The following is a 23,456-nucleotide window of genomic DNA, read 5'->3' on the forward strand; positions in this document are numbered from 1 at the left end:
ACCTGAACAATTTTGGAAATTTGTTACTTATTTGGAGCAAATTTATTTAAACTCTTGATGCTTTTACTTTATTGTCTGCATATAGTATTGGTATTATCTATTTCTATACCCGCCCATAGGGTAGAAGGGTATTATAACTTTGTGCCGACAGGAAATGTATGTAACAGGCAGAAGGAGACATCTCCGAGCCCATAAAGTATATATATTCTTGATCAGGGTCAACAATTGCCGCAATATTGACATCTCCGTCTTTCCATATGAACACCTAGATCTGAGAGATTATAAGAGATAGTAATACATTTGTTTACTGAAAGCATTTTAAATGTTTGCAAGTTTATTTTTTAATTTTTCCAAGCCCATTTCCGCCCGAAAATTTATAGAATATTAAATAACAAACGTAATTTTGAAGCTATGTACCGTGATCTTAGTTGCTCTGGGTGACAATCTGGTATATTTTGAGCTCTATGGTACATTTTGATTATATTACTATACAAATATACTAAATATAAAATTTGGCATATTTTTACTATTTTGTGGTATATGCATATATTTTTCAAATACCGCATTGTTTTTCGTTCATTAAAAGTATCGGGTATCCCGAAGTCGAGCACACTCGACTGTTACTTTCTTACTTGTTAGTATATTCTTTAGATGTCAACACCAGCCTAAAGTAAATTTATTATTTACATGAAATACATCAAAGTTATTCACAAAATATATATGTATATATTATATATTCACTATTCAACCACAATCAACATGAGTTTCATAGTTTAATTCGCATTTTATTAAATTCTATATTCTAAAATGTAAATACAACATTTAGAAAACAATATTTCAAATAAAACACAAATTGTATTTGCCAGCTTCCGGCAATAAAATAAAAGTAAATAAAGAAAAAAAACGCAATTTGCTGCTGCGACATTTATTCTAAAACAAATAAAACTTGTTCAACATTCAAATACCTCGCTAATATAATATATAAGAAATATAATTTGAAACTTTTGTTTACCAACTATAGCATCCTTTAAAATATTTTAAGAGGGTACAACAATGCGACTGTGATTCATATAAATATTTAATTGCAGCAAATAGCAATAATTTGCATATTTAATGAGGCAACACCTCATTTTAAGCACTTTTGCAACAAAATTCGCTATAAGTTTTGCTGCGTAATTTACAGTGCGTCTGAAAAAACTTTAACCGCAGTGCATTAACATTCGCTGCCTAGCAACTGGCGATCAAAAATAAAAACAAAATTGAAACCAATTAAAAATGGAAATGCTGAATGGTGAATGACACAACAACAACAACTACAAAAAAATGCAAAATGAGAACAGTGAAATTATAATATTATATACATAAAACCATTTCCACCCGGGAGCAATAAACGCTTACGCAATTTAATTGCGCACAAAATGGCACGAAAAAATACAATCAAGCAAGAAAATACAAAAACAACAACAACAAATGAGGAAATATAATTGCCCAAAGCTCGTTTTAAAATTGCAGCTTAATTAATATGAAATAAAGTGCAAAAAGGCAAAAGCAAATGCGAACATTTCATAAATCGTCGTATTTACAATCATTTGTTCTTTTTTTTTCGGCCGCTTTATGAAAGGGTATTATAATATGGTGCGCTAATGAATGAGACAATTGCAGGAATTCTGAGGAAATCAAGAACAATTTAAAATTATGAAATAAGTAACAAAAAGAAAATATTTCATAATATGCGATGGATTTTCAAATGTTTAATTGAAAATGCATTAATTATAGATTGTTATTTTTAAATCATTATATTTTTTTTTAAATTTGTTTTTATGTTAAGAGTTGCTTTATTTTTATGGTTAAATAAAGCCATTATTATTAAGATAAAATTTATATTATTAATAAGAAGAGTTGTAAGTAACAATAAGAAAATATTTCATAATATGCGATGGATTTTTAAATATTAAATTGAAAATACATTTTAATGATAGCTTGTTATTTTTGAATCTTTATTTTTAGTTTTTCGTAAATACCTTTTTGTTGACTAATTTTATTTATTGCAAGTAAAGAGCTGCTTTATTTTTATGATACTCGTATAACAAAACCATTCATAATTTAAAAAATCTAATTTACATCTTTATTTATTGAATTATTTAGTAGTGGCATTGACTGCACTTTAATGAACTTTATTATCTGATTTTCATCAGATATCCGAGCAGCTTATCGATCTGTCAATTTTATTGTATTCTTCTCTACGTCAAGCCAAAAGTATTTTGCATATTTTCAATGAGCGACTGTCAGCTCATCCCGTTTATAAATTTCACATTTTCAATTTCATTGGAATTGTTTTGAATACATGTATTGTTCTTTCTTTTTTTTCTGCAGCACATATCAAAAGTCAGCTTTGCGTTTGGAATTGGAAAAAATCCCCTAAAATATTCAAATTCGAATTGAAATTGAAATTGAGTTTGCACAAGTCAGATAAGTGTCACGAGTATTTGACGTAATTTTTGGAAGCCACCTGTCGCTATATATTTATTTATTTTCTGGCGATATGTGCGGAATGAATAAGCAGATTTCGAGATAGATAAAATGGAAAAGTAGACAATTAAGTGAGTAAATGCCCAAGTTATTAGTTTGCATACATTTTTTTGTTGCATGCCTTAAAGCAGACTCTGTGCGGCAGCTGCCTCAGCTTGCCGCTTATTAGTAGAAATATGTGTATATATAAAAAAAAAATTTTTATTTGCGCTAAGTATGCAGAGGAGTAAAGGACCTTTGCCTGGCGGCCAAGTGTGGCGTATCCTTGCAGTTGCCTCATTTTCATATTGCTTTTGCCCAGCTCATCATAATATTGCTTCGTCGCACCCCAAATGAAGAGAAGCTGGGACACCCTTAGGCCATTCTTCAGTGTCAAAGCCAGCACACACACACACACCTCACCCAACACAGCATTCACCCACGCACACAAACACACACACATACTGTTTAATGCGTGTCGCTCACATTTTATGAGCTGTCGCAAAGTGCGAGAAGGCAAATGGCAAACAGGCGAACAAAAAATAAAAAGAAAACAGCAGCAGCAGCAGCAGAAACACAACAAAAACAAGTAAGAAAGTTACAGTGGAGTGTGCTCGACTATGAGATACCCGCTACACATTTTGAATAAAGGCAAAACACTGCGGTATTCTTCTTAAAATATTCTAGAAAAAAAAAAAACAGAAATATACCAAAGGTTATATTTGATATATTGATAGAGTACTACATTCCAAATAATACCATATAGTGCAAAATATACCAGATTGTTAGCCAAAAAACCTAAGACTCCATTGCAGTAGGCGTAATTTGATATACAAAAATATTTCATAAATAACTTTTACAATTCTTCAATAACAAATTATAGCTTTATCTCTTATAGTCTCTGAGACGGATGGGCGGACGGACAGACAGACAGACAGACGCACATTGCCCTATCATCTCAGCTGCTGTTCTGATCAAGAATATATATACTTTATTGGGTCGGAGATACCTTCTTCTGCATGTTACTTTCATTTCATTGAGACGCACAGTTATAATACCCTTCCACCCTTTGTGTAGCGGGTATAAAAAAAGTAGAGAAAGTAAAAAGGAAGTGCGCGCGTTCACCCAGCTGTGACCAGCATCGCAAATAAATGAAAAAAGTTAACGAAAATAAAGCAGAAACAGCAACAGCAACGACAACAACAACTCGAATAACAACAACGTCATCGCATGTAACCATAGGTAGAAAGAAGGACGTTATTGGTCATGTTTGTTGCGTCTCCTTTTTATGCTAGCGCTCTTATTTAATTAAATGTCAAGGGCTGGCGTGTTCGTTTGACCCAACTGGCATTTGATTTGATTTTTAGATACATCCGAATCCGAATCCGAGTACTACGAATGACAGCCAAACAATTGCACACAATTTGAATATGCAGCCAGCAAAAGCGTAATTCGAGGAAATAAATGAAATGACATTAGCCGAAAGTGCTGTTAACGCATATTACATAAATCTAGGGAATACAAAGCGTGTGTGTATCAAAGTCGCAGCTTAGATTTACCAAACAGATTAGTTGTAAATACATTAAGGAAATACGCAATTTGATGATGGATAACAACATTAATTAATTACACGCGCCTTCAGCTAAGCATTCAGCTTGAAGTCAGCTATTGCTGTACATCATCATGTCACAAGCAAGCTTAAAAGTGCCTTAAAAACAGCCGAGTACAGAATTATTATCGCTACATTTTAATTCCTCTTGACTCAGCAGATCATCCATGCTTACAAAAAAGAATAAATACAAAATAATAATAACGTGTGAATGCTTTCCGCTTCACAAAATAACAATAATACGGCTCAAATGCAATGCTTTCAATTTATTCAACCATAAATAATACTCATACGCAGCGTGTGCTGCACACACGTGTGTGTTTGTGTTCTGAACATTTGCGGCAAAAACGTTTTTCTATGTGCAGATTTAATTATCATCTAATTGATTTGCATGCGGCCAGCATTCCAATCAAACAAAATCATTCTCAAATTATTTGTCAATATGATTCGTAAAGTTGGCTCAAATTTTAAATTTAGAATTCGCATTTTTGTGCACTTAATTTCACGCTTCACAGCGTCCTGAAAAATCATTTTGATATTGTTTTGAAATGCGCTGTAAGCAGAACAAATGTGTTATAAGGGTATGAAATTTATAATATGTTCTAGATTATAGGGAAGTTAAGTAAAAGAAGAAAAGAATAGAATATAATAATAAAAGTGAAATAATGCGGTACAATTAATAAAAAAAATATCAAATTAATATACTGAAAATCACTAAAATATACCAGCACCAAATATAGCCTTTTGTATATTTGAAAACTTTTTCAGTATATTGATTTGGTATTATTATATTAAAAATATATCATAGAGCACTGAATATACCTACACCAAAGCTGCTCCTTTTTATTATATATTTATTTACTTATATTTAGAAAGAATAAATTTGTGAATATTTATCAAATTACTTTACAGGGTATTTTTTCGGCTCGCTTCACTTCATTTGCTTCATTTTGACTTGTGTTTTTGGTTTGTTTTGTCACTAAATAAATGCGACAGTTGATTATAAATTGCATGAAAAAGCAATTTTCTTGTTAATTTGCAACTGATAGATTGCATTTAACGAGGCAGCCGCTTTTACCAAAGAGAAATGCTCAACATTTTCGGGACACACAGAGAGAGAGAGACAGAGAGAGATGGAAAGAGAGAAGTAGATGCCAGGCAGGGAATACCACAAATGTTTCAAATTATTATGCTAATATGTCATTACATTTAATTAACCACATTTGGCAAACGACAGAAAGCTGAGAGAGCTCTGAATGTTTGAGGCTACATCAAAGGCATTCTCGATTTACGCGACTTGCTTGTGTTACCACACAGTAATTAGAGCAACGCTGGCAACTCTGGTAACTACAACTACAACATATTATCAATAATGCACAGCTTGGTTTTGCTGTTTTGTGGTTTACGGCTGATTAACATTCGACCAAAAGTTTTTGGCTTTAAATAGTTGGAAGTGCGCAGTGCGATGTTCGACTCTGTTTTGGGCTAAATCAATTTGTGTAACAAATTCAATTTAGCTAAAATCCTTAATTGCAATCCAAATAAGCTTGATTCACATGGATTTGCTGAGTCACACACATAAAGATTTGGGGACATTGGCGAAAATTGCACAAAACGAGCAAAAATAAAAGAAAACTGTTCATAATTGCATGTCGTAAAGTTTTCAACTTCTATTTGAGTTCTCTGACAGCATTTTCGCCCTGAGAAAACAACAAGTTGTTGTTCGGCTTGGCCTGCGGTGGACGAAACAATTTTCCAAACTAATGCCTCATCTTCTGCAAACACAAACGCCTGCCCCCCTTGCATCGCCTCTCCTCAAACATAACCGCAAAAGCCTCCTTCCAGAGCAAAGGACCTGCGCATGTGTAGACAAGAAGCGCCGCAGCCATTGAAGAAGAAAAAGGAAGAAAAAAAGAAAAAAAGAAAAGAGAAAACTAAGCTAAGCAAAAACCGAAATCCCAAAAATCCCTTGATTTATTTCTAATGCTCACGCACACACACACTGGAATACACGCACATTCACACACACACACATGTGGAAAATACATACATAGGATGGTAAATAGAGCAAGTGAAAAGTTGTCTGCAACAACAACAGCAACAACAACTTCAACATATCCCGCAGGAACTAAATTGTGCCAGCGGCGGTTTTCTTTACCTTCTCTCTTTCTCGTTCCCTCTCTCTCTCTCTATCTCTCACTGTTGCGCCTCTTTGTCCACCTCTTGCTCTCTCTCTCCCCGCTTGCGTCTTGCCATTGTGTTTAGAATATCCTGCTGCCGCCGGCTCTTAAGGAATTGCGCAAAAAGCACGAACATGCAAAGTGAAGCTAAACGAAAGTGCCTCAATTTAAGTTGTAAGCTGATTTGCTACAGCACACACGAGTAATATGACTGCACACTCGCACACTCACACACACAAACACACACATGTGCTGTCACATTTGTATCTGCACTTCATATGCGTGAGTTGCTTTGCCGGCAGCTTATTGAAGTAGAAAAACTTTTGGCTGTAACTGTAAGAGCAAATGCTCAAAATTAAGGCAAAACTTTTGCCATTCTAACCTAGAATTTTGACAAGCTCTAAAGGGATTGATGGACTAGAGAGTAGGTTAATATTGAGCATAAATATAACATAGAATATAAAAAAATAGGAAACGTGGAATAGTAGAATAATAATGTAGACCACGAAATAACGAGTACAAAATATGTATAATACATTATATAGAATTTGATACGAATAAAAAATTTTATAAACGAATTAGAATATACATATATTTTAAATATAAATTAAAATTAACATAAATATAAATATAACTAAAATAGATCAACTTCAAATAAATATAAATAAAAAAATAATAATTGAATAAAATAATATAAACTAAAATAGATAGATAGTATTTCCATATTTAAGGAACTGCAACTACTTTGAAATACATACAAAAAAAAATGGTTATATTTAGTTAAACGAGGATAAATATTTGCAACGGAACTTGAATTTATGAAAACTGAATATAATTTATATAAAAAAAAAAATTCAAAATAATTAATTTAATATTAAATTAAAAGAAAATTTCAGAAGAATTAAAGACTGCTGAATATGAAATATAGATGGTAAACAATCGAATAAAGAACTTGAAATAAATAAAAATGAAAATGAAAACTTCAATATGCACAATTTATAAGGCATATTAAATAACATATATATTCATATTCCAAGTATGGAATAAAAAAATGTTTAATATACTCATAGAACAATGTATATAAAATTGAATGAAATATCTAAATATAACGAAATATATATATCGAATGAAATAGAATGAAATATCTAAATGGAATGGATTGGAGTAGTAAATCTAACTGCAATGGAATGGAATGAAACAAACATAAAATGCAATGTGAAGCAGTAAAACCAAGAGAGGTGCAATCTTGAACTTTGATAGAAAATAAGAAACAAAAACAGGACAAAAATAAAGTGACATGCTACACAGCGAAACATGAAATGATATAGTGTTTATTTGCTGGCAACCCGGAGTATCTGTGATTTATCAATGCCGGGACAGACTTCATTTCTTGAACCGGACGCGTCTTGTCTTCGCTTCGGATTCTTTTTGGTCTGATTTTGACACAAATCCCTTTGGTGCTAAAGCAATTTATGCGGTTGAAGCTATCGGGCGCAGGGCAAAACACACACTTCCCAGCACACACACACACACACACACACACACACATACACAACAGGGTTAGCAAGTGAAGATGTGCGCCCTGAATATGTGAATACGCTTTTTGTATGGCCCACATGCACTTGACTGGTTTTCTCGGTTATGGTTGGATGGCTGGATGTCTGGCTGACTGGTCGGATGGTTAGTTGCTTGGATGTTTGGCTGTTTGGTTGGTTAGAGATTGGTTGCTTCGTTGGGCTGCATAAGTGCAATTTTATGTTTTTTGCCCCTCATCCGCCCTCAAGAGTTGATAAATGGCGCCCAAAAAGCGACCCAGCCCAACAAGAAACGTATGCATTTCGCCAAATCTCAAAGCCAATTCCCCAGCCTAGCCTCTTCGCCATCATCCAAACTCCCAACTACTACAGTGAGTGCACACGTATAAACAACAACAATATATTACACATAAAAAATGTAAATTTCTGCACATAAATTCACAAATTGTCATGCATACCTATGAGTATAGTACATATTTTGTAGACATATTCTTTTTTATGTCTGTGTCACATCACGAGGCACAGCCCAAAACATCCGATGGCATAGAGGATAAGCCCTGGCCAGAGCCACGCCCCGCCCGTTACGCCTACCTTTAGCTAAAAACATGGCCGCAGATAAAAAGCCAAAAAAAATAATGCCCAAAACATTTCATGTCATAAATTTATCAACATAAGCGCCAAAAGAATCCAAACACATAAAGCCAATGTACCACAAACAAAAGTCGCATATATTATACAATTTTCCGAGCAGCGAATATTTCATGCTCTTATAGCTAATTTAGGTCTAGAATAAATTGCAATAGAAAGGATTAAACTGAGTTTAAAATAAATGATAAATTTTCGAATACTTGTATGAAACTAAAAAGATTCTCTCAGCAACTCAAGTATATATTTACACCCGCTACTCATAGGGTAAAAGGGTATTATGAAAGTTATATTTCCTACAGGAAATGTATGTAATAGCCAGAAGGAGGCATCTCGATCCTATAAAGTATATACATATGTATATTGTTGATCAAAGTGAACAGCCGACCGCAGATATTTAAAATGTTATAGTATATCAATATACCAAATATATGTGTTGGTGTATTTTAGTATTTATATATTTATATTTTTATTGATATTTAAAATGGGTAAATGAAAATCAAAATCGACTTAAACTTGTTTACATGTTTTTAAGAAATATTTAACACGTTACTTTTATTAATGAGAAAATTATTCAGAAAGAGGGGATGAAAAATTTGACATTAGAATTGCTTAGCCTAATCCTTTATTTCATAACTTTAACGATCCAACACCATTCAATACTTCTTTAATATCCCAAAAATATAAATCGAGCCTAACGACATGCCATAATTTCCCTAATTCATATGGCAAACGACTTGCATAAATCAATATACCCATAACACGTATTACGAATAAATATTGATTTACAATTTTTTGTGTTTAGAACATTAATTTATTTGGGGTTATAACAACGCCTAACGCCCCCCTTTTTTCGGTGTTCCTCACTCTACTCTCTGGATGTGTGTAGAACTCTGCTTATGCGGCTGCTGCTGCTGCTGCTGTTGTGTAACGTCAGAGAGAAGGAACGATAAATTAATTTAAGTGCCTGAAAATATTTTTGATAACATAAAATCAAGCAATCCGTTCCAGAGATCTGCCTTTTGGGCAGGTCATTAAACGAAACGAGTTGAATTTAGCAGTTAAATGTCTTTATATTTTTGGAAGCAGACTGCTCCAAGGGGAGCGGGTGGAAAATGGGGGAAAGGAGGGAAATGGCTAGGAAAAGGGCAGGCCTAGGCAGCATTATAGCAACTTTGCACATTTTATTTGTCTTACGCTTGAAAATTTAATTAAAAAAGTCGAAAGCAAACGAAGTTTTTAAAGAAAATGTTGCCCGGCATTAACGAACGTTCGAGTTGCCTCAGCAGCGACGGACTGCAGAAGACTGTCGGAAAATGTGGCACAAGTAGTAGAGGGAGGACAGAAGTGGGGGAGGGTGGAGGAGGGGGCAACTTGCCAAAGTTGCCGCATCGTTATCGGCGCCATCATCAGCAAGAGCAACAACAGCAGACACAACCACAAGAACAACAACAACAACAGAAGCAGCGCAGTGAATTTCTCTTCGATTCCTTCGTTAGCAATACTTTTTAGAATAAATTGTGATGGTCCGCATCCCAGCGTCTCCTCTGGTCGAAGTGGCAGCCAGCCAGCCAGTTGCGTGGGTGAAGTTGAGGAGAGGTAAATTGTTGAACGCACTGAGACGTTTTTGGGATGCGGATGCCACGCTTCGTTTATGCTTCGTTTGATTCGCCGCGTCGTTGCTGTTGTTGTTGTTGTTACTGCTGTTCTTCTCGTTCTTGTTGTTGCCCGCCCTGGAAAATTAATTGCATGCAAATATTGGCAGAGCGAGAGCAAGTAAATATAATTTCGTTGTTTGCTCATAAATACGCATTATTATTTGGCTAAAAAAAAAAAAACACCCAAGATTCGAATGAAAATAGAAAACTACCCGCAACAAAGAAATAGAAGCAAAGTGAATAAGGGAAATTTGCCATGGGTAACCTTAATACTCTAACAATGCATTGCACCACGTAATTTGATGCTTATGAAGGGTATTCAATTGGAAATATTTCCAATAGGATTAGAGTGTTGAATAATTTATCTTAAAGTAATATGCTTTATCCGATTTAATACATTTTTTTGTTTTTAAAATTATTTCACTTCTTAAACATTTTATAGCATACTTTTCAGGGACTTGAAAATTTGATATTTTTACTTCAAAATTAAAAATATCTTAAAATTAAACAGAATTTGATTTAATGAAGCTTAAAACACAGTTATATATAATATTTATACCTTAACTAAAATTTCAATTCCAAAATTTTAAATAAATTAATTAAATTTAAAAAAGAAAATACAAACATCGCATTCTATTTAAGAGTTTAATTATATATATATATATATATAATTTTAAAAAGAAGCAAAGAAAATTTATGAATTTTATCACTTTCAACATATTATTTGATATTTAAATCGATACAGCAATTTGTGAAATAGTCTTGCATCTTTAGATGAAAATCTGAACAGCTTGAGTAAATTCGCTGGGCAAATAACGCATGACAGGCACTGTCATATTACAATTGATAGAAGTTGCCTCAGGAGATTCACCTTATCCCAGAGCACACCTCCTCCACCGCCACTTGCGCATTTTACCCTTTCAGAGTGTCGGGTGGAAAACTACCCGAGACAAGTGGAAAAGGTAGAGAACGTAAAATCAAGATGGCGTCTGATAAGAAATGAAAGGATTTCGACAGCTCCAAATGGAATGAGAAAGACGAACGCCAAGGGAGCTGTGTAGATGGCAAGATTATCGTGGCAGATTTCAACATTATCTAATCGCTTTAAACAGTTTGTGAAAATGTTTTCTAGCTTAATTAGCAACATTATCATTGATGGGGTCACGCTCAGCTGACTGAGCCCCAAAGGCGTGTTGGAATGCCAAGCAACAAATCGGAATGGAGCCTTCTTTTTGGGGTGCAGAAAGGGGAGTGGAAGAGAGAGTGAGAAAGAGAGGCGAACAGTTGCCAGGGCGCTGATAAATAGCGTTTGCCGCTTCAAGGTGGTAATTAATGGGCAAGCAGAGTGAAGCCATTTTCAAGTGATAGAGTGTTATAATTAATAGGCACGATAAGCATGGCATCAAAAGGAGCCAGGTACAAAAAAACGACCCCCAATTTGATCCAATTCTGTTTCTGGCTCCTGTTGCGTAATTGCCCAATAATTGAACTAATTAAAGTTCGACAAAAGTGAGTTGAAAAGCGCTTTGAGGCAGCGATAAAATTTCCTGATTTTTTGTTAAGTGTTGCGCCTTATCGTCAAAAATACACTTTCCCCATTTATTTTTGTGTTGCCAGCGATTCAGCACAAAAACTTTGCTCATAAATTATTAGACAAAATTGGACACAAAACAGAAATTGTGCAACAATTTTAAATAAAGCCAGCGAGAAGCAAAAAAAAAAAGAAGAAAGAAAAGAAAAGAAAAAAAACAGAAAGAAAGGGAAGCAGCAGCAGGGAAACACTCAGCTTAAAATGAAATATGGCTGTAAAACAGGCTAAAAGTTAAATAATCACAGTCATGTCAGATAATAAATGATTAACGTGCCTTTTGCGTACATCCCCCGGAATTGCTGCGAGTTAAATCCAAGCCATTTGGGGTCATTTATTTCGAGTCTTGAAGCACAACAAGTTGCCAAGCTGTAACTTCAATGCGCCTCTCTCTTCTCTCTCTGTGTGCGATATTAAATTTTATCTGCAGCCAAACACAAAGTTTGCATGGAGAGAGGAGAGAAGAGGAGAATGTTCTGCACTTCAATTGAAATTGATGAGCACCGCCCAGCAACCACAACAATATCAAATGAACCCTTAGTTAAGATATGAAGGAGACTGAGGCAAACACTCTGTTTGTCTGTCCTTTGGGTTGTGCAAAATTAAATCCCAGCCTCTCACGACATGGCTCATGTTTTCATTTACTTTTTGTATGTTTTAATTTTTGTGAAAATTTAGAGCTAAGCTGAGGGGATTCAATTTACAGTCATAACAAATAAAATACTAATTTCATAAAATCGATGAAAAATCTAGTCAAATTGCAAGTATCTTTTAAGCTTTTAAGCAATATAGTTTTTCTTTTAAGTTGTTTGGTGACCATTTCAATTTAATTGTCAAAATAAGCATTAAGTCATTCTTTATATAAAATAAGTAGATCATTTCCAAGGTTGCTTTAAATTATACATTATTTCTATATTACTTTCTTTTTCAAGTTATTTAATTTAATGTTCTGTTCTTTCCATTTATTTGTATTTACTTACCTTAGCTTTGAAGTCACTAAACATTTCAATCTAGTTATCAATAACTTATGTATTCCAATAGTGTAACGTTATTGAACTTTTTCACATAAAGTAAAATATTAATTTGATATTCTGATTAACATTATTGATAAAATGTATTCTATTATTAATATAAACTTTTTCTGCTTAAGCGCTACTGAATTTACATATTTGCAATGCAATTTACTTTTGTTTGTTGTTCAGTAAGTTTTACTTCGAAAATAGATCAGTTCTAATTCTTTACATAAATTTCAACTATTAAATTTTACTCGTTACCTCTTTGCTTTAAATAAAAAGACAATTGATTTAATAATCTTACAACTGTAGCTGACAATTTATTTATACACACACACACACACACATACTACTCTGTACACAATTGAGCTAATGAATGTTTTTTTGTCTATACTTACAGAAAATATATATTGCAGTCTCTACGCTTCGAGTGCTGTTCAACGCAATTTAGAAACTCAGCTGACAAAGCAACGCTGTGCCACGTATAATCCAATGGGCGATTGGAGTGTTTGGATTGCAGCTCAACAGCATGGCAACAACAAAATTCGTGCTGTGTCCTGTGGTGGATAAAACACCACGACGCTCCGCCGTCTTGTACATGGGACACGTGTAACTGTGACGCTCTGGGAGATCGGTGCGTTTCAAGGGACGCAACCAGATAAGTGGCATCGTGTCGAAGAGTTCACGTGGTCGTGACTCAGCCAGATATTTATTCTTACGATCCCAGCAGGCGCCCTCCAAGAAGATGCCATAGACGTAGACACCATCGTCGGGTGCGGAGAGTCCTTTGATTTGATGCTCCTCCAGCGAGAGCACTTCATAGTCAAAGGCCAACAGATCGATGGAGATGACATACTTGCGAGCATAATTCTGTTGGGCGCCCGTCAAGAATGCCTGGGTAAAGAAGAAGCCTGACAGCCAAAAGGTCGATGGAGCTCCATGGTCATACCAATGCTGTGTGTGTGTATGTGAGTGTGTAGGTGAAGAGGAAACAAAAAGAGGGTCAACATTTGTGCAAGTAGGGGCGCCGCTTCAACCCACTAACGATTGAGCAAACAAGCAAAGTTTTGGTTGCCAAGAGAAACGAACTCAACTCAACTCAACTCGATTCAACTTGGTCGACTCACCTGCAGGAATTCGAGGCGACGCAAAAAGTCCGTGACATAGCTGCCAAGTGGCTTGAGGCTCGGATACGATTTGCTGGCCCACATCCCTGGAATTTTGGCAATCAGCACCGACTTGTACACGGCCTCAACAGCAGCGGACATTACGACGAGACCTGCAAAATGAAGAAATAATCAAACAAATAATCATCAAACAATCATACAAACAAATTAAAACTCAAGTAGGCCGAATCAAATTGAAAATTCAATTAGTACAAAGGACAATCAGAAAGTGTACATCAATAATTGAACTCAAGTTACCGTTTCGGCATAAATAAATACTTGATAAATTACGTTTAATTAGCTGCAAATTAACAAAAAGAGAAGAACGAGAATAACGAGAATGCCAGCTCAAGAGACAGGCGTAATGAATGTGCTCTTCGAGGCACGTCGTATGCGCAACAGCAGCTCGACATCGCGGCACAGCGGCTCCTCGCCCCGCGTTGCACCCCTCGAGGTGAAGCGGGTCAAGTCGAAGGAATCTGTGCAGCTGCTGGTGGAGCCGCCAAAGCATGCCAAGCGTGTGACCTTTAGCAAACAGAAGCAGCAGCAGCAGCAGCAGCAGCAGCAGCATCAGCAGCGACAACAAACCGTAGTTAAGGATTCGGAAATGCAGACTGGTTTAACCTCATGTCTGATAACAAATCCCACGCTGGAGCCACGTGCGACAGGCGGTGAGTTTAGTTGGTTCATTTATATACCTCAAATCGTTGCTTGATCTTCCTTTGATTGCCTTTTGCTTAGGTGCCAATAATCCGGCGGAGCGTAAAGTCGGTTGGTTGGCGCGGACGGACAGCGAGTGTCAATTCAAGGCACCGGGCATTGATTTCCTAACGGAACGCGACACAAATGTCATCACATTCGAGGTGAAGATGCGTGATTCATTGCAGAGTGTCAAGGACTATACGACCAAGTGCGATTACTTTCCCAAGTTTGTGGACAAGCGACCCTTCAAGGATCAGGCCACACAAACGCTTTACAGGTAATTCTCTAATTTCTGTATTTATCTGGTTTAATTGTTTTAAAGATATATATTTTTGAATTATTTTAAATATTTTAACTTTTATATATTGTGTTGAATTATTATTAAAAATCATTAGAAATTTAGTTTTATTATTGAGATATTTTTAATACTTAATTTTCTATTTTGAGTTAGTAGAGTTTTAAGTTTAAGTTTTTTTTAATACCTTTTATCGTGTATTATTGGTCTCAGATTTCATTTTTTTAAATATTTAAATATTAAATTCATATTTTTTACTATTTTTTCATTTAAACAACTTCAAAGTTGTTTCTATTTCATTTTTTAATTTTAATTTTTTCATTTAAATATTTTTTTTAAATTTACTTATGAAGTTTCGTATATTTTGTTTTATTTCTCACATGTTTAATGTTAACTTTTATTATTTATTATATTTTATTATTTTTCAACATAAATTTGAATAGTTTTTTTTAAGTGTTTTAAATAGTCAGTCCTTAATTTAATTGAATTACTTTGTCGTCGCTCTAGGGAATCTTCGGCACAAACTCTCGCATACTTGCCAGACATTGTGGACAAGGAGCAATCCGAACACCTGGAGCTCTTCAATTTGGCCACGCTGCTGCCGGGCGACAAGCCACCTGGACTCTACGAGGTGGAAATACTCGAAAGAGCACGCAAACGTTGGGCCTTCAATCAGGCGCTGAAGACGAACTTTATGCAGCAGTTGCACGAGGCACGGGAAAGTGCAATCAATAGCAAATATCGTCCCATACTCGAGGCCTTCGAGTGGGAGCAATGGATCGAGCGGGAGGAATACATACAAGAGTGTCAGATGATGCGCTTGAAGATTGTGATACGCATGTTCGACAAGCGAGAAAGGCAAATGCACACGGCTTCAAAGACACGCATAGAGGAAGCATGTGCCACCATTGAGAAGCGTCGCCAGCACGGTCTCAACAAGAACGAAATAAAATATCAGCGTGCGATGCGACGCCTGCAGATCGAACACTCGGGCACCTCGCGTCGGTGGAAGAAACAGAGTCCGATGCAGGCGCTGGGATCGCCGTGCTCGGAGTTTTACGGTCCGCTCATACGTCATGGCGTCGATCCGGCGCGTCGCAATTTTGTGGGCGACGGACGCAAGGCATTTGACATGCGCATCGATAGCCTGGAGAAGCGTGTTGATATGGACAAACTGGAGTGTCCGTTCACCAAGCTCAAGGAATGGTCCAAGCCCAAGGAGTATGTGAAGGAGTACGAGCAGAACTTCTGCTCCGACAAGCATCTGCAAAAGCTCTACGAATCGCTGAAGACGCTGCGATCGCAGGCGACGCGCCAGAAGACAGCACCCAAGTGCCTGAAGCGTCGCCCGAAGGTAGCTTCCGAGGTGGATGCGCGCATCAGCTACAACTATGAGGATGTGGATGCTCGCGACTTTTTCATGGATCGCGCACGACGCTCCGACGTCGCTGAATTGAAAGTGGGCGAGGAACTGTCACCCGAGCAAATACTGGCCATACGCAACTTCCTCGAGGATGAGGAGCGACGCACACACAGTCCCGATATTGCGGAGCAAATGATACGCGAGCGTCGGACTGAGGATCTAGAGCAGTTGTTGCACATCTACGAAGGCGGCACCATTGGCTGGATTATGCAATTCCTCTCGGAGGAAATGGAGCGACTCAAGGAGCAGCGTAAGCTGCATTTTTTCTCTATATTAGCCCAAAAGGAGCGTTGGCGTCGCGAAGCTGCCGAGGCTGGTCTACGCCAGAAGGAGAATAATTTACGCATACTTTACGAGGACATCTTTCAGCAGAGTAATGTGGTTAATAACGAGGTGACCGAGGACTATATCAACACCATATTGACCACAGATATGGCGCATATTGCCGAGAACAATGCGGCTGAGTCTGTGATTGTTTTGGCCAAACAAATCGATGCGGATATTCAGCGGTGGTTGGACAACATTAAACTGGTGCAAACACCGCTGACCTACGAGCCTTTGCGTGAACTATTGCGTGCCATGGTCTTTCCCGACCTCAACACTCTGGTGATCAAGTATGAGAAGACTCTGATAGCCAAGTACATCATAGACGATGTGCTCTTTGGGCGCATCTGGGAAGAGTTGGAAACTTATGACATTGCAACCGTGATTGGCAGTGATCTCATCGATCGTTTGATTGACAATGATTTGTATTTGTTTTCGACGGAAAGTGAAGGCGAAACACCGCGTCCACGCACAGCCAACATCGAAGTGGAGGCCATACTGCGAAAGGTCATCAGGCAGGCGGTGCCAGGAAGACGCTGGAAGACGGAAACGGAACGCGTAGCACACGAGAATTGCAACGATCTGTTTGATGGGATTTTCGATCGGATTCTGGAGGAAATGAATCGGGATATTGAACCCATGGAACCGGTGGAATTGCATCAGGCCTTCTCACGACAATTGATTAGCAAACGTGATAATATACGTGAATTGGAGGAGGAGAATTTGCAGAAACGGAGATTGGATGAAACCGTTGCTGAAGGTGAAATCGAGAATATTATGCATTTGAAGACGCAAGTTTTGTCGCTGCTTAAGAAGATGAAGGGCGATAAGATCACAAAAGCTTTGGATACCGATGAGCATTATTTGGGTGATGCTAAAGTGAAGATCGAGGATGATCAAAGCGATGCATTGGTGCATTTGCACGTCTACAAGGAGAGGGAAAAAATATCCGAAGTTGAGGGTGATGTGCACAGCATTGTCAGCATGTTGGATGTGACCAATGAGGAGCATTTTGCTACCGTCAGGCATCCGGGACTGGAGACGGACATTGCTGACGATACGAGCAGTTCCAGGATGACATACATTGGCGTGGAGTTTGGCACACAGACCAAAAAAAGACCGGAGGATCAATTGATACACGCGTTTCACGAGCTCATCGACGGCACCGTGCCCAGTGATGCGTACACGGAATACGAGGCCGATGACGAGAGCAGCTGGTGGCCTCGAGATGACTACGTTGACGAGGGCAAAGAGGAGGAGCTGCTTATGAGTACAGACACTGTTTTGCGACAACAATCGTCATCGGATGCGTCATTAAAGGGAACATTGAAGCGGCCAGCTGTATCGCGACCTCCATCGAGAGTTGGATCGTTACCTGATTCAAAGCTAGCATCGCAAGTAGAATTGCCAAAGGAGCGAATCCCAAGGGCCACAAGTCTGCTGATCGACGAAGAAGAAGACGAGCATCCTTTGGGAAATCTTTCCTCGAATAAAACATCGAATACGTTCTTCGATGCGAGGGACACTAAGAAATTTAGTGGCGTGTCCAGCCATTATGATCTAACGGCTCCCAACGACGAAGTATCGCAGTCAGGAAAAAGCGTAAAGTCTGTGAAAAGCGAAGACAAAAATTCCCAACATCGCGAATAGAAAGGGAAAATTAATTAATTATGCTGATTTTGGAGCCACTATAAGTAGTGAAATGATGATGTTAAATATGATTATAAATTAAAAGTTACTTTAGTTATTGTGCAGATATTGGATAGATATATTTATGGTGGTTAACGAAAGGTTTGACCTATTACGAAAGACTGCCTCCGTCTGTGCATCATTACGAAAAGCGAACACTCTTCTGATATCCATTAGCGTTTTAAAAGTTCATCAAATTTTATTGAATTAAAGTTTCTAGTTAGCATATTGAATAATTCGTTTGTATTGAAAACTTATTCATCTAGTAGTCTGTCTGTCAATTTAAACACCTAGATCACAGTGACTATTAATGGTGTTAACTTGCTCACAGCAATCTTGTGAACACTTTGGTATCTTAGATACATTTTAAAAAATTTCCCACTTTAATGCGCATTTAAAATCGAACAAAAATTTAAATAGAAATTAACAGTTTGGAGTTTATACCCAAAAAATATAACTTACCAATCTTACATATACCACATTTTTGGACTCTTAATTCGTAACTTACCCTTGATACCCTTTCGCAACGTAATAAGGCTCGTTCTGATGGTATTCAGCAGCACATTGAAACGCACCATTTCCTGCACCAACACCGTGTTCATGCTCTCATTGTAGCGCGTTGGGTAACGTAACAAGGCCGCCTCGCGATCAAACAATTTGGGCAACTTATCCAGTATATCGGTGGCCACATTGGTGACCACCTCCTCAGGCGTCAATGCCTTGGAACCCTCGCTATCGTCCTTGCTGCCACTGGTGTCCTTCAGGGGTAGATCGTAAAGTGCAAGGAAGGGTGGACATGTGGGACAGGTGGGTAAGGATAGATTCTCGGGAAAACGTTGCGACAACACTTCAACATAAACCCTTTGGGTTTTCTCCAATTGCTAAAGCGCAAGCATGAAAAAAGCAAGAAACTTGAGAACAGCGCAAAGTGAAGCAAAGCAATAACGGCAACTTACGCGTTTCTCATAGAGATCCTTTTGTTAGGCGCACAAAAAAAGGGCAAAGAGCAGTGTTAATATAGGGTATAAACTAAACTAGACTGAAGTACTCGAGAGACTTACCCAGCGTTCCTTTTAAAGCAGCATTAAAAGCGAAGCAAGAAAAATAAGCAGTATTATAGGCAGTACAAATTACTACAGACTAGACTAAAGTAGGAACTTCCTTGAAAGAGAACTACTATCCTTTACTTACCTGTGTGAGCAGCGTGTGAGACAATAACATGTCCGTCTCCTGCTGATCCTTCATGATGTCCGCATTCGCATGGAAACCAAAAATAGCTGGCGCCGAAATTTGCGGCAATTCACGCGTGAAATTCAAATACAAATCAACGTCCTTAAACACAGGCACATAATACAAGCCCGAATCATCCAAATAATACGGTTTCTCCAGATCAATCACAGCCGGACAATAGAAACGATCCAAGATGGTCTTGAGAGTGCGACGATCCCAATCATCAGTAACTCGACCACCATAATTACACTCGCCCGTCAGATAGCGCAAAGCATCATAGTTTACGGTCTCATACTGATTGAGGAACATCCGCAGCTGCATCAGCGAAATGCGCAGATCCGTCTCATTGAACTCGTAGGGAATATTCCAGCCAATGGGTCCAAAGTAGCGACGCTCTTGTATCACCGCATGGAAGAAGCACAGCGAATAGATCAACTGCTTGAAGATGCGTGGCTGAGTGCAACTCTCGTACCACTCGAGATCACTGATCGGATCACTGAGCATCGAACGCAGGATATTCGAACGCAATCCCTTGGGCGGTTCATTGGTCATTTTGATGCCATTCTGCAGCACCACAACGGGGAAATGTTCAGCCGGATACGAGGTTAGCCACAAACGGAAATCCGGATGCGTTGAGTCGGGCAACAGATTCTCGCAGACTTTCTCCAGCGAAGGCATAAAACTGGCAGCCAAATGGCAATTCTGCAGCACAACCCAATTGCCCAGCTTGACGCCCTCGTCGATCATCTTGATGGCAATCGGTCCCTGGCCTTGGCCCAGGGACAGTGAAAACAAACGATTCGTACCGAAGCCTTGATCCTCGGCGAACTTGAGTAAAGTGGCCGTTGGATCCGAGCCGGGTGTTAAAATAAATATCAAAGGCACACAACAATGCGAGTCGCCAAAGGAGGCACTCAAATCAAACTGTGGCGGATCCACAAACTTTTTGACCCAGTTCGCTGGTGACAAAATTCAACACAGCTGGCACCAATTTATCGGGCCGGAAGCAGCGCAACAACAGCAGCTTCTGGAAGATAGACAGTCGGCTGGCCCAGTCCTTGGGTATGGACGCATTATCCTGGGGTGTTTTCGCATCGAAGAGCTGTTTCCAGCTGGCTGAATTGGCGGCCACATCTTCGCGCAATCCCTTAAAGCTGGCAAGATTGGAGAGCCGACAAATCTCATCCCAGTTTTGTACACCCAGCCAGGGAGCGGGATTCTTGTGGGGATTCTCGAGGCCAATGCCACCAGTCAGGAGAAACATCCATTCGGCGTTGTCAATCAGGTTGTCATGCTTCATCAGATTGATGTTCAATATGAGCGAGAACAAGAGCTTATCCTGTCATGGAGCAGAAATTTCATTAGTTGGCCTACCTTCTCATTCTACTCCGTCACTCTCGACTACTCCCCCCCCACCACCTCCGACTACAGCGGATTCACTCACGCATTAAATGGGTTATACATGGGTAAAAAGGTTGCCTCGTTCAACTCGGCTCTCGCCACTGAAATCAAAGCAATTTCCCCAAACGAAGCAGAGCAACAACAACAACAACAACAACAGCACAAAAAAATGAAATGCTGAAAAACCCCAAACAGCGAACACCATTTGCTTCCAGATAGCATTTCAACTTGGTCCCCTACTCCTACGCCACCCTCTCGTTTCTCCCGCTCCACTTGGGGCATTTTTCACAAGAAAATTAAAAGCCAAGGATCAAAGGCGAGCTTATGCGGAAGGCAAAGGGCACATCGCATAATTGACTGAAAACATCATGAAGCCAGCCAACAACTCTCACTCACTCTCTCTCTGTCTCTCTATCTGTGTTTCATCTTGTTTTCTCTATTTTATATAATTTTTTCCCTTACTTTTATGCACTACGAGAAGTGTACGAGATATGAACGTAATAATATTATTCCCACTGTGTATGAAAGTGGCACAGTGGACGTTTAAAATGATGAGTGTATGTGTATAAGGGATAACCGACTTATTGGTGGCAGTGTTGCAGGAAAAATTCAGTTGCCCTGTTATAGGTGCAAAACTGGTGGAAAAGTGGAATAAAAAACGGGGCAAATATATTTTTTAATCAATAGGGAAAAGGTTGTGTAATATGTGCATGTGAAGCAGAATATCTACAACATAAATTTAATTTAACATTATTCCAATTTGTAAAATTGGCTTCAACTTTACGTTATTGATATATGTGAATACTGAACCATAAATTCTTTATACAAATTTCCTGCAAATTTCAAAACATTTTTAGATGAACTGAAGATTGCTTTAATGAATGACAATTTAGTATTCAACATATTTCATATTTCATAAACAAAATTATTATATATCTCCAAAAATCTTAGATCTATGCTTTCCCATCAATATATGCAAAATGTTTATCAAACTTATTATCTATGTATCTCTAATAATCTTAGATCTAAACTTTACAACCAATATCTGCAGAATGTCTAACTTTAAGCAAAACAAAGTAATTTAAATTGACGCACCTGGGGAAAAGGAGCTCACACAGCAGACTGTCAATTGAAGTGACAGCAGCGTGGCAGGGAATAATGAAGGGGGAGACTGAATGGTTACAGCCAGGCTTAGGAATTATTATAAGCCAGTCAAGCAGAACACGTTGGCCATCATCAGCCGTAGCAGCAGCAGCAGCAGCAGCAGTGGCCACAAAGAAAATAAAGCAGCAAGTAATACGCTTCGAATGGAACGCAATGGGATTATATTGCAATTACTGCTGGCAAAGGAGTCGAGTTGGGTCGAGTCGAGAGTGGAATAGAGTCAAGTTGAGTAGAGTGAAGTAGAGAGTAAAGTTGAGTGGACCAAAGACTCGAGGTTCTGATGCGGCTGTTTGACGATAATTGGCATTAAATTAAAGTACTTACACGCTCGAATAGACTGCGGCAAATGTTGACGTACAAACTGTATGTGAAATGATTCCTCAAGTCGGCCAAACGTGCCGTAATATCATCGACCTTTTCCGTGTTGTCAATTGAGCCCATGTAAAGGTTGACAAACCACACCAAACTGTACTGATACATGGGATCAATGTTGGCCAGCTCCACTGCGAAAAACCATAAATTTAATTTACCAAATTAAATGTGATATATAAACCTCTTTTTACCTATGGTAAAGAATAGAATTGTCGAATGCTCCGCAATGGGCACATAACTGAGACGTGCCAGATCGATTTGTTTCTCTGTAGCTTCCGTGATAATTTGCTTTTCGCTAATGTCATTCGCCAGAGCTTTGGCTGAGCTCAAGATCTGCACAGCCGTCTCATCCTCGAGTATATTCTCGGCCGATGACAGCACCTCCAATATCTGATCTTCGGTCTCCTTCAACATGCGTTTATTCTCAGCGCCCTGCACAATCAAATTATTCTTTTCGGCCTCCAAATCGGGACGTTCTCTGGCCACCGTAATGCCTAACAATTGATCCTGCAATCCCTGTGTGGTAATCATGAAATTCAACAGCGTCACCTTGACAGCCACCTCGGGTAAATAGTGAGGATTTCGAAGCTTTGTGGTCATGTAGAATCTGTGAAGATATATTCAATATAATGTATTCAACAAAAATGTTAAGTATACGCAACTTGAAACTGTGATTGTACTCAATCACTGAATCGCCCAGCTTGATGCACAATGTGCCGCCCTGTTTGAACAGTGTCTTTTGCAATATGGACTCCAGTATGGGATCCAATTCCTCGCCAATGTTCTCGAGCAGCACGGGCAAACCGAATTGTATGGCATTCTCGAGGACACGCGTGTAATCCGCTTGATTCAATCGAATCACACACAATTTGTTGTTCTTCTCGTAGTTCTTTATCCATTTATTGGCCTGTCCCTGCGGATCAATCATCAAAGGCCAGCGTCGTGCATTTCTGC

The 23,456-nt window shown here is 38.4% G+C and overlaps 2 protein-coding genes across 2 annotated transcripts in view; one reads left to right on the top strand and one right to left on the bottom strand.

Moving 5' to 3' along the window:
- Positions 1 to 13,089: 13,089 nt before the first annotated feature.
- LOC133850262 (dynein axonemal heavy chain 7) overlaps positions 13,090 to 23,456 on the bottom strand; it is a 28,470-nt gene continuing 18,103 nt past the window's right edge. Inside the window, 8 exon segments of the mRNA XM_062286308.1 lie at positions 13,090 to 13,690; positions 13,864 to 14,015; positions 18,844 to 19,093; positions 19,527 to 20,510; positions 20,512 to 20,904; positions 22,455 to 22,633; positions 22,694 to 23,109; positions 23,165 to 23,452. Of these exon segments, the coding sequence (XP_062142292.1) occupies positions 13,184 to 13,690; positions 13,864 to 14,015; positions 18,844 to 19,093; positions 19,527 to 20,510; positions 20,512 to 20,904; positions 22,455 to 22,633; positions 22,694 to 23,109; positions 23,165 to 23,452 (3,169 nt within the window). The 3' untranslated portion in view covers positions 13,090 to 13,183.
- On the top strand, positions 14,098 to 18,402 carry LOC133850263 (cilia- and flagella-associated protein 91-like). The gene is made up of 3 exons (XM_062286309.1): positions 14,098 to 14,573; positions 14,644 to 14,881; positions 15,407 to 18,402. Exons 1-3 carry the CDS (start codon positions 14,243 to 14,245, stop codon positions 18,294 to 18,296), a joined length of 3,459 nt encoding a protein of 1,152 aa, XP_062142293.1. The 5' UTR covers positions 14,098 to 14,242; the 3' UTR covers positions 18,297 to 18,402.

The sequence above is a fragment of the Drosophila sulfurigaster genome, chromosome 2L, assembly GCF_023558435.1.
Source record: "Drosophila sulfurigaster albostrigata strain 15112-1811.04 chromosome 2L, ASM2355843v2, whole genome shotgun sequence".
Lineage (NCBI taxonomy): Eukaryota > Metazoa > Arthropoda > Insecta > Diptera > Drosophilidae > Drosophila > Drosophila sulfurigaster.

What these genes read in the sequence shown, in the direction of transcription:
- LOC133850263 (XM_062286309.1), top strand. Translation starts at nt 14,243, where the DNA reads ATGCCAGCTCAAGAGACAGGCGTAATGAATGTGCTCTTCGAGGCACGT. An exon ending in GGAGCCACGTGCGACAGGCG is followed by an intron (nt 14,574 to 14,643) that starts GTGAGTTTAGTT and finishes CCTTTTGCTTAG; the next exon opens with GTGCCAATAATCCGGCGGAG. An exon ending in GCCACACAAACGCTTTACAG is followed by an intron (nt 14,882 to 15,406) that starts GTAATTCTCTAA and finishes TCGTCGCTCTAG; the next exon opens with GGAATCTTCGGCACAAACTC.